Here is an 11,533-nt window from a genome sequence, read left to right on the forward strand (position 1 = left end):
GCACTTGTCGTAATAAAAAATATATTTTTTACTATAATAACATTAATGTTTTATTATTATTTTCTGTGCCCGTTACTACAATAAATGTTATTAATGTTATAAGTATTTTTTACATATTGGCAGTAACAAATTTGATTTTATTACAGTTGAAAAAGAAATTAAAATATTCTCGTACGTCTCATGCAGTAACTGAAAAAAGCGGGAGTGGCCATTTTGTTGTAAGATGTCATGGCCGGGAGCGGTGCACTTGGACACGGTGCATTTGGACACAGCCAATCACAGCACCGTATGATTAGAGACATTTGTAGGGTCTCTTGGAACAGCGATTTGTGATTGGACTGTGTCCAATTGCCCCGTGTCCAACTGATATACACCCGTCATGGCCGAATCGGATAGCACAGTTAGGATTGAGTTTTTTTAGCATTTCCTAGGTTTTTTACATTATACGATAAAATACGTATAATACGTATAAAAACGCATAAAACGTGTAATACCTAGGATTGATACAAAAACAGAAACTGTTGATTATTATCTATGTAGTTGATAGTTTCTGTTTTTCTACGAGCGCGAGTTCTGATTGGCTTTCTATCTTTCTGCTTTCTGCCAAGATGAATGCGCCCTAATTTATTGCACTTATTGCACCAGATGTACCATGTGATTAATCCGTCTTCAAAAATGCAATCAGAACAGAGTATTTCCATCCAGCAAGCAATCCAGCATGAAAATATCGGAATCACCCAAAGGTCAATATTTCTCTTTTATCTATAAAAATGTCTCTAAAGCCCGTATCAGGGTGCCGTCCCATTGAGCACGGATCGGAACGCCGGATCGGATTTCTTACTATAATGAGCGTTCCGTTCTCTAGTTCCGTTCCGTAAAAGTTTCCTCTACCAGTCCCATGTAGCAAAAACGGAACGGAATGGCGCGTCGGTCGCAAATAAATATGATTAATTCGTCAATATTTCATTATTTTGACGCGACAGAATTAATTATATACATAATTTATGCAATTATCTTGCCGATAACATTGTCATGAATATTCTGAAATATTTAATTGAAGAGTGAAATATATTTTATAACTAGAAATCCGTTCCGTTTTTGCTACATGGGACTGGTAGAGAAAACTTTTACGGAACGGAATTAGAGAACGGAACGCTCATTATAGTAAGAAATCCTATCCGGCGTTCCGATCCGTGCTCAATGGGAAGGCACCCTAACTCTAATTGTCATAAACACCCCATATTCTCTCGGATCCAGGGTAGCGATCATGAATCTTTTCCCTTATTGTGAACTCGTGAAAAGTAAAAATTTTGTAATAAACTCGTGAAAGATGAAAATCTTCACTAGACTCGTGAAAAATGAAAGTTTTAACGTGAATTTGTAAGTAAAATAAATATTACAATATACTCAAGACAGCTCCAATTTGCAATGGACATCTTTAGAATTTTTTCAGCATGTTTTTAAGATATAGTGATGTCTTTAGAACGTCTCTTGGAAGTCTGCTTGTTTGGGATTACTTTAGGATAAATTATGAAATGATAAAATATTTTATTAATATTAAAATTATAAATCTGCAGAAAATATATATTTCATATAAAATAATACATAAACTACATGCAATAAATACACAAAATAAACTTACATTTTACTTACTACATACAATTTATAATATATTACATTTTAACTTTCTGATGCATACGTAACAGAAAATATATATTTCATATAAAATAATACATAAACTACATGCAATAAATACACAAAATAAACTTACATTTTACTTACTACATACAATTTATAATATATTACATTTTAACTTTCTGATGCATACGTAACAGAAAATATATATTTCATATAAAATAATACATAAACTACATGCAATAAATACACAAAATAAACTTACATTTTACTTACTACATACAATTTATAATATATTACATTTTAACTTTCTGATGCATACGTAACAGAAAATATATATTTCATATAAAATAATACATAAACTACATGCAATAAATACACAAAATAAACTTACATTTTACTTACTACATACAATTTATAATATATTACATTTTAACTTTCTGATGCATACGTAACAGAAAATATATATTTCATATAAAATAATACATAAACTACATGCAATAAATACACAAAATAAACTTACATTTTACTTACTACATACAATTTATAATATATTACATTTTAACTTTCTGATGCATACGTATCTTAACTTTGCAAACTTCGTCGGTATACTTTCACTGCCTATACGTCATCACGCTTCAATTGGCTTTCGTTGTTCATTTTTAATGGACGTAGGATTCTTATGTCAAATGCCAATTGTCGTATAATCATAAAAATTAAAGTCACTATAAGAATTCTACTCACTTTGTACATAATATGCGAGTGTAGTATTACATTATTTTTCATATTTAAATCACATCGCTTGATGCTTAAAAATTTTCATGGAAATTTACACAATTTACATGTAAAGAAGAACATATACGAACAAACTGAAAGTTCACGTGAAATATTTCACGTTTTGAGAATTCACCTTTCACGGTTAACGTTCGTCTCATTTATTAAATTTACTCATATTGTATTATTATATTATATTATAACTATAAATTTAAGTTGTATAGTGCTTATTAATGTGTTATATATTACATTGTGTATACTGTAATTACATTTTAATTTTAATAATCTATATTACATAAATATTACTTTTCACATTTTCATTGTTCACCTTTCATGTAAAATAATTTACAGTAAAAAGTAAAAAATGAAAATGAAGTTCACGTGAAAGATTCATGATCGCTACCCTACAGTGCTGCGAGTTCGGGATATTTTCTAGATGACAGGAGCCCTTCTGCGCATGCGTGAAATGACGTACAGCTCAACGTAAGCAGTTTCTATAGAGAATAGAGGAGCCATAAAAATCGTACCATGATCAATCGAGTCTCACCCCATTATGCTCGGGTGTATATCAGTTGGACACGGGGCAATTGGACACAGTCCAATCACAAGTCGCTGTTCCAAGGGACCCTACAAATGTCTCTAATCATACGGTGCTGTGATTGGCTGTGTCCAAATGCACCGTGTTCAAGTGCACCGCTCCCATTATGCTCAACATCAAATTGGGGAATCTGTTTCCTGAAGATAAAGATGTCACTAGTTATTAACTTCTTCTAAACAATCATTCCTATTGGATATCCGAATTACAGTACATCAAATAGGGTGGAACCCGATTGACCACGGTACGATTAAACACAGATTGTAATGATTGGTTCGACGTGGTAATTCACTAGATAATTCTTTGCATCGGTTGGTTGTATCTAATCGTCAGTGGTCAATTGGGACGCTCTCTATCAAATGTTATGCGTAGAGTAAATCTATATATCCAAGAAATATGACTGATAATGATGCCGAAATCGGTTTTCCATACAATCGCCAAATTTGCCGGTAATGTAGTATCTCTGTAATGTGTATATATCACATTATGCGATTTCTTATCTCGCAACACTTGTCTCTGATCTTTTTTCTCTAAGCGTATGATTGTATATTTATTTCATTTTGTGAACAAAGTGCAACGTGTATAACACAAATGAAAGTAGATTTATTAACATTGCTATTACACAGCGATGGTAGTGGCTACGTTTCTGTATACGTAACGATCGTGTTGTTACTATTGCTATGTATGCGACATTGTGAACTTATGTGCGCCAAAGAAAATATTATTTCGTACAGTGTATGTTTGTGACTGGTTGAAGAAAAAAATAAAACTCATTTTACGGATATATTGATGTATGTGAGAAATTATATGGCCGTTTATTTCATCTTTTTGTCCTAGATTTCAATTTCGATTGCAGCATAAACCTAACCTTCAAACGCGTTTATGCAACTTATTTAAGTTAGAGATTTGCTTGATACAATGATGACGGCTTAAAAACAATTTTATTTTTTAATCAAAAGTCAATAGTCGGAAATCCAAACAATGAAGTTTTTTCCTTTATCAGTTGTTAATATTAATAACTGTTTATATTCATATATTCCTAGATATAAAAAAATTAGAATAATGTTATTTGTATTGTTTCAGATATCACTTGCAATAATTACGATTAATCGTAATTACGAAGGTCATGTTAAACTGAAATCATAAAAATCATGTTTGCCAGTGATCTTGATGTTTATGAAGAGTTTGTGTGCAATGAGGCAACTGGAAAGTCTAATTTTATACAGGAACAATCAACGCAATGTCCTATCTTGTCAAAACGGGAACGTATTGGAGAAAGTCTGGTAAAAAATTCATCTTGTTGATACTAATTCTTTTAAATTAATTTAATTATTTTAAAGTATAATTATTTATATCTTATCGATTTATATCTTATAAGTTTATATTTTATTTATATCTTATTGACTTATATCTTATAGGTTGTGGGTGAAGAGATAGTTGTTGGTAATGAGCATTTATTCGATGGAACTGATTGTCAAGAAACAGATACAGCTATGTATTTTAATCATGACTTGGAGGATTGCAATAAAATAGGCATTGAATATGAAGAATCCAATGCTTCCATACCATTAACAGAAAGTTCAATTGTTGACAACAATTGGGATTGTGAAGATGTTGATGTGCCTTCGTTAAAAGTACATATAAATAAAATAATTATTTTATTGGTCTACTATTTATTATAAATAAGTGGATCTTTTGTTACAGTCAAGCATGTTTATGCAGTTTACTAGTTGACTGTTATAGTTGAATTCTGATTTGTTAAATTTCGTTTATATAACAGTCAGATAATGTACACAGGAGAACGAGTTTGATAATATCTACGACGAGCAAGACGGCGACGAGGAAACTATTGCCACTTTCGTTACTGCAACTGGGCAACAGTTGGCTCTGTATGCTGTGGAAGACTCAGATGAGATATATGCCGTGGCTCTGTACGACGAATCCGGCGAGCCTCCAACTAATTTTCAATTTCTCATGAAGTAAGTGAGAAATAAACTTGTCGCAAAAATGGAATGTTCCAATTACTTATGTATAAGCATGATATCGAAAAACAAGTTAGTTATAAAAACAAAGGAACATTATGAAAAGAGAATTGTCTTACAGTTTGTTTTGTTGCAATATCAAAAGAGAATTTATTCAAGCTTCAAGTGAAACATTCATTATGTTTTTCTGCTTTTGAATTAGCTTCCAATGATGTTATAAAGATAATAGTGCATAGAATTGCCTTTTTCTATCGTAATTTTTTTTTATCAGAGTTCCTTTCACATGCTAAAATATTTGTTTATGACATGCTTATAGAGCAGATGTGGAACGTCTTATAGGAGAGGGAGCCGTGAGAACGGTGAAGAAACCGATGCAGATGAAAAAACGATTATTGACTACTCAGTCTTCGGTGTTTCTTCAGAAGGAAGATTTTGAGGAAATGGTGGAACAAGCCCAGGCAGACGCGAAAAACGATATTACTGCTCTGAACATGATCGATAACGACGATATAGATCAGCAAGAAAGCTACGAAACGGGATATGACTATAAGCAGAGTTCTCATCAAACCTACAATGATTCTGCCACAATTTCTTCAACGTCCAACGACATTATTTATAATACACCTGACAACAAGCAGTCCGACATCACCACGTATCTCTTGATGAATGATTGCCCCGTGGATATTGGTACGTATAAGATTAAGAACAAATTTTTTAGAATACATATATACAAATAGATTTATTTTGTGGTACATACGACTTCTAAAGATTATATTATATTTATAAAAGATCATATTTATAAGATAAAAAGAAAGAATATTAAAAACGATTTTTAAAACAAAATAACTTTTTAAAGAAATGATAATTTTATAATTTCAATTGATTTTTTACTATAACGTAAAAAATGACGTAAATGAAACTTCAGGAAACATGTTCAAAAGAATATATCTTATTAGCAGACACAACGGATGAGAGTCAAGACATCGAGAGTCGTGAGACCGAGGAGAACGAAGAACCGATGAAGCGCACCACCGTACAATACATTCTGTTCGATGAGGACCAGTCAGACTCGGAACTCACGTTCGACGAGATTCAGAAGACATTGGAGAATCAAGTAAGAAAGCCTTGCCGAAGGTTGAGAGATACATCCGCGGATAGTGAACGATCAGACAGCAAGTCGCAGGACGATTACTCATGTATCAAACGGGAGATTATGCGTGAGTCCTCGATGGGGATCAATTCATCGTTAGAGATGGATATCACTCACCAGGATGAACAATTTACATCCTTTACCGCGCTGACACCATCGGAAAACGAATCGGACGATCGACAACGATTAATCGACACATTGACCGGTTCGCCGACGACGGAGAAAACGCAGCCACGCTTGAAGCGGTCACGCAAGCAGCAGCTGACATCAATGAATCGGGATGATGGCGAAATAATCATCCAGCCGGCGTCGATGCTGAGCGAGGAGGAGTTAACTGGCAAGAAACGGGGCAGGCGGCGACGTCCCAGACTGCCTCAAGTTCGTATTGAGTACGGGCACGCATCTTCTAAGAAAATCAAACGGAATAGACGACAGAAGGTACTGTGTTATGTGAGAAAAACTGACAATCGTCGTGATTAATGGCTAGTTTTGTGTACTCGACTTATTAAATTAACTTTTTGATGTGTTATTACCTAGGTTGTGGAAGTTATTGACCTGGATGTCGACGAGGAGGACCAGCAAAAGAGGAACGTGGTCGAGATTACTTTGGACGACAGCAAAGACGATAACAAATATTCCAGCGATAAGGAAAATGAGATTATCATGGTGAGGGACTCGGACTCAGACGACGAAGAGGAGGATGACGAAGAAGGAAAAGAGGAGGAGGAGGAGGAGGAGGAGGAGGAAGGGGAGGGGGAGGGGGGCAAGAAACTGTCTGACGATTTGACCAAGCTTACTGACATGATGCAGTGCAAGCATTGCTCAAGGAATTTCCGTCAACGACGCGCTCTTGAAACACATCTTAGAGTATGCCAGAAATCACCAGAGAACGCTATCAGACTTAAGAAGAGGAAAGCAAAGAACAAGAGGGAGCAGATCAGAAAGCAGTACACCTGCAAGATCTGCCAAGAGAAATTTGACGTAGTGGTCGCCCTAGCACGTCACGTCCGCGCAGAGCATCCGCAAAGGAAGAAGCATAGATGGGGACCTGCGTCACAAAAGTATAGATAAATCTTTTGAACTAGAAGTATTTTTATGACAGTTATATTCAATAGCAATGAGTGAAGATGCTTCTTTGCTACACCTTTTAAACTATGTTTCAAAATTCTTATACGTCTATTATTTTTTCACAAATTGATAATTTTGACTGAATATTGATTTAGTAAATTTGATGTTTATGCAACAGGACTCAAGATAAATCTTCAAGATCGGTCCAACACAAGCAACAGGAGCAGGAGGAAGAAGATGCTGATGCAGAAGAAGATGATGAAGACGAGGAAGAAGAACTGTCCGATGGCGACGACACGGGAAAAGGAGAACTTCACGTACTTGGCAAAGTAAAAAGAAAACAAAAGGGCGAAGAAGACTGCTCGTGGGAAGCGAAAAAATTCGAGTGTGACGATTGCAGTAGATGCTTCTCAAGTTCTGCACTGTTGGATGCGCACAGTCTAAAGCATGATACTAGGAAGTCTGGTATGTACGCAACAAATTAATTCATCGCAATAATAGATTCAGATCTTGACGAGCGACTTGCAAGACCGTTGGTATCCTAAATTCGGTCATTATTGAACTCTCATTTGTTAATGTCTCAGTTGCGGAGCCACGAGTGCATAAATGCCACATTTGCAAGAAGATCATGAAGTCTAAGTTGTTATTGATACGACACATCAAGTTGCACAGCATACGATACAATACTGATTCGGGACCGTCGCAGATGCTGCGAAGGAGACTACGTACTCGGCCAAGTGCACGCATCAAGTCCCTCAGGAAGCGGGGTCGGCCGAGGAAGTTCTGATCTTTCCTTTCGCGTCAGCGGCATATGTAATATTATATTCTGACGCACGAAACTTGTTTAACCTGTTTAAAATTCTTCAGATGTCTTCAGATCTACTTCTCGCGCGAGCATTAGCGTTAGTATTAGCAGTCTTGATTAGCGTTAATGTAAATAATCGCGAGCCATACATCCCTTGTTACATATCCTCCTCGCGTGTTGTCCGTTTAAAGTCATTCGTCGACAAATGGAGGAACTCTGGTTATTTGTTGAAGCAATGATATGCGATTGACTTGTTATGAAAAAAGGTCGCTTGATAAGTTGGAGATGATAAAATTTAAATTCCGACTTCCTACTTCAGAAGAAAATCTTGTTACGGTTGTATTTTGAGTTATGTAAGATATACTCCCATAGAGGGAAGCCAGAGTGAAAAATTTTATGAATCTCCGATCAATTCTGATCGCGCTGTAACATCGCAGATCTCTGTAAATAGGGCGATACTATAGATTCGTTACAAATTTTATCAGCGATCTGAACGTGTATATATACTTATTAAGTGAGGTGCGCTGATAATGAAAGTGATGCCTCTCTCTCTTATACAGGCATTACGTCATCTATTGTATTCGCCCCTATTTTCTTGTCACACGCAATAAAATATGAGAAAAACTACAGAATGATTGATACATCTATATATATATTTAAGATGTATAAAAATGTTTAGAAATATGCAAAAACGTGATATATGTATTATACAATTACACGATAAAAATCTATTTCTTATAGGTATGCGCTGATTCCTTTGAACATCGATTTTGCGCTTGATTTTGCCAGGTGAGTCTGTCCTCGTAGAATCGAATAACAACTTGAGGACACTGTATATTTGCCTCCTTGGCAGGAACCAGATCAATCTTATCCGTCCCTTTCCTGTATACATGAAATCATTTTTGTTTAGTCCATCAATCAACTCTCTCTTTGATAATTCTTTTAAATTAATTTATTTTGGCTTCAAAGCTTCCCTTACTAAATATTACTCACATACTTTATTTTACACTATAATAAGAAATCTCTCCTTCCTTATTTATATATATATATATATATACACACACACATATATACATATATATATTACATACGCACACACACATATGTATATGATATATATATATATATATATGATATATATATATATATGATATATATATATATGATATATATATATATATATGATATATATATATATATATATATATATATATATATATATATATATCATAAATAATGTAGTTTCAAAGTGTGTAACAGATATGATATACAAATAGAAGGTTTTCATTTACCATTGCATGAGAAACATTAACTCTCCTGTGAGATCTGCCGCACCAATGATCTTGTCTGGTTCAAGTGCTCTTTTAAATCCATGGACTTCATCGGTGTTCTTGGTTATTTTCTCCTCATTATTCATCTCACAAAGAGATATAAAAATGATGCTATTGCTGGAGAGAAGTCACAAAGACCCAAAAGATAATACAATTACAATCTTACTAAAATCACTTTAAAGTACAGCACGTGAACTTCTGATGTGTCTGAAAAGTTTCAGAAGTAGCAATTGATATAATCTTACAAGAGATAACATTTTTTTCTCATTTATATGTTTCTAATTATATAACTTTAACCGTTTATATGACAGTATAAAACTGGTTTTGTATAGCATCTATAATTTGTGTTTAATAGCATAAAATTAATTTAATCATTTCTGATTTATAACCACTACTGGACTTATATATGTGTAATTGTCATGCTCTATTTATACAATATATAAACAGTTATATTATCAGAAAAATTGTTAGTTTTATACTAATTATATAAACTACAAATGTTACAAAAATTATTTTAAATTGATGTCTAACAATAATCTTTAGTCAATCTTATATATTATCTATTAAATCAATTAGGTCATCATTTACCTTTCTTTATCCGTTTCGAGAATGTTTAAATCAATTATTAACGTCAAAGATTTAATCAAAGTTTCATTTCCACAAGCTTTTGGCACCATTTTAAATATCAGTTTTTCTAATTCTAAAGCAGAGCTTAGTCGATATTCCTTGAATTGTATGTATTCACAACGCGTTACAATATGATCTCAAAACTGTGAAAAACAAGTATTTGATTACTCTTTGAAAAAACATATCCATACTTACATGACTGCGAAGTTAATAATATACATTTCTTGTGGTGATTGACAGACTACGTCGTTGATTTCGCATTATAAATTTATTTCTAAAATTGTTTAGAAACATTGTGTACACATACCTATTGAAATATTAAATAATTAGTAAGGTTATGCTATTAATAAAAAACCTATCTAACTTGTTACACTTCGCACATCACGTATTTGTGTCGATTATACTAAAAAAGATAATATAGTTCTAGTTTTAGAGTCCTCACTTTCGATATGGCTGAAACTCAATAATATTGTGTATTTTCATACGTAGAAACCAAATATGAAAGGTAAAATCGTTGCTCTGTCTCGGAAAGCGAGATATTAATCGTTAAAGTTAACGGGTATGATAGGTTATGAAACCTGTCATAGCAACGAAAAATAGCAACCAATGAGTTCTATACATAATGGATGTTTCCAGTTGCGAACATTGTGTTACACAAAACTAGCTTATTGGTTGCATATTATCTTACATATTTTAGATAATATGTGACCAATAAACTGGTTTTATGTACGTGTGTGTCAAGATGTGTTAAGCAATTGGAAAGCACCCACTGAGAAGTGAGCCGTTAGCAGTGTCGCCAGATCGATAAAAATAATTTCTGTAGATTTTCTAGTAAAATTTCCCGAGAAATTCCTGAAAAAACCAGTTTAGCCAAAAAGAACAAGCCTAATGTCGAGTCATAACCAAAAACAATTTATATTAAGATCAGATCACATTTCTTTATAAGAAAAACTTATAATATATAATAATATATAAAAATTTATAATAATTATAATATATTAGGTGCGCAACTAAATTTCCGGGTTTCACACATGGATGGCGCTAACGACACATGTAGTCGACATACTTGTCTAAAGTTGTGTTTCTTTTATAGCTTGGATATCTGTCAACAATAACCAGTCATAATACCAACACATATCGCAACGCAAAAATATTTTTTCTAACAATGAAGATGTCGAGTTTTGTGCCAAAAACAGCATTTGCGGGAAACTTTGCTTCTCTGCTTTAACTTGAAAAAAAATGTAGCTGAAGCACGTCGTTTGCTTGAGGAGGCCTACAGCGAACATGCACCATCGAGAACTACCTGTGAAGATTGATTTAAACGCTTCAGAAGTGGCGATTCGACACTAAGGACACTAAGGACAAGGAGCTCTCCGGAAGACCAAAAACAATTGAGGACACCGATCTGCAAGCGTTATTGGATGAAGATGATACGCAAACACAAGATCAACTTGCGGAGGCATTAAACATAAGGTATTTCGCTAAGGTATTTCCAAACGTTTACATGCCATGGGAAAAATTCAAAAGGAAGGAAAATGGGTGCTGCATGAGTTGACTAAGAGACAG

The 11,533-nt window shown here is 34.0% G+C and overlaps 2 protein-coding genes across 5 annotated transcripts; one reads left to right on the top strand and one right to left on the bottom strand.

The window, feature by feature from the left end:
- The first annotated feature begins 3,328 nt into the window (after positions 1–3,328).
- On the top strand, positions 3,329–8,638 carry LOC116852132 (DNA ligase 1-like). 4 transcript variants are annotated; one of them, XM_032832173.1, is made up of 9 exons: positions 3,329–3,453; positions 4,088–4,287; positions 4,423–4,638; positions 4,802–4,983; positions 5,303–5,673; positions 5,943–6,574; positions 6,674–7,197; positions 7,383–7,669; positions 7,789–8,638. In XM_032832173.1, the coding sequence occupies exons 2-9, from the start codon at positions 4,156–4,158 to the stop codon at positions 7,989–7,991; spliced, it is 2,547 nt and encodes an 848-aa protein (XP_032688064.1). In that variant the 5' UTR covers positions 3,329–3,453; positions 4,088–4,155; the 3' UTR covers positions 7,992–8,638. The 4 variants fall into 4 exon arrangements, with proteins under 4 accessions (XP_032688064.1, XP_032688063.1, XP_032688066.1 ...); XM_032832172.1 differs by lacking the exon at positions 3,329–3,453 and adding an exon at positions 3,462–3,795; XM_032832175.1 differs by lacking the exon at positions 3,329–3,453 and adding an exon at positions 3,462–3,795 and having other exon boundaries at positions 5,946–6,574.
- Positions 8,639–8,641: 3 nt separating this feature from the next.
- LOC116852133 (chromobox protein homolog 1) lies at positions 8,642–10,741 on the bottom strand. Its single transcript, XM_032832176.1, is given in 5 exon segments — positions 8,642–8,794; positions 8,797–8,891; positions 9,302–9,547; positions 9,929–10,110; positions 10,275–10,741. Coding segments are annotated over 3 exon segments (270 nt in total). The 5' UTR covers positions 9,427–9,547; positions 9,929–10,110; positions 10,275–10,741; the 3' UTR covers positions 8,642–8,744.
- Between the last annotated feature and the right edge of the window lie 792 nt (positions 10,742–11,533).

The sequence above is a fragment of the Odontomachus brunneus genome, unplaced genomic scaffold, assembly GCF_010583005.1.
Source record: "Odontomachus brunneus isolate Ranch 3 - 2012 unplaced genomic scaffold, Obru_v1 Obru_scaffold_203, whole genome shotgun sequence".
Classification (NCBI taxonomy): Eukaryota; Metazoa; Arthropoda; class Insecta; order Hymenoptera; family Formicidae; genus Odontomachus; species Odontomachus brunneus.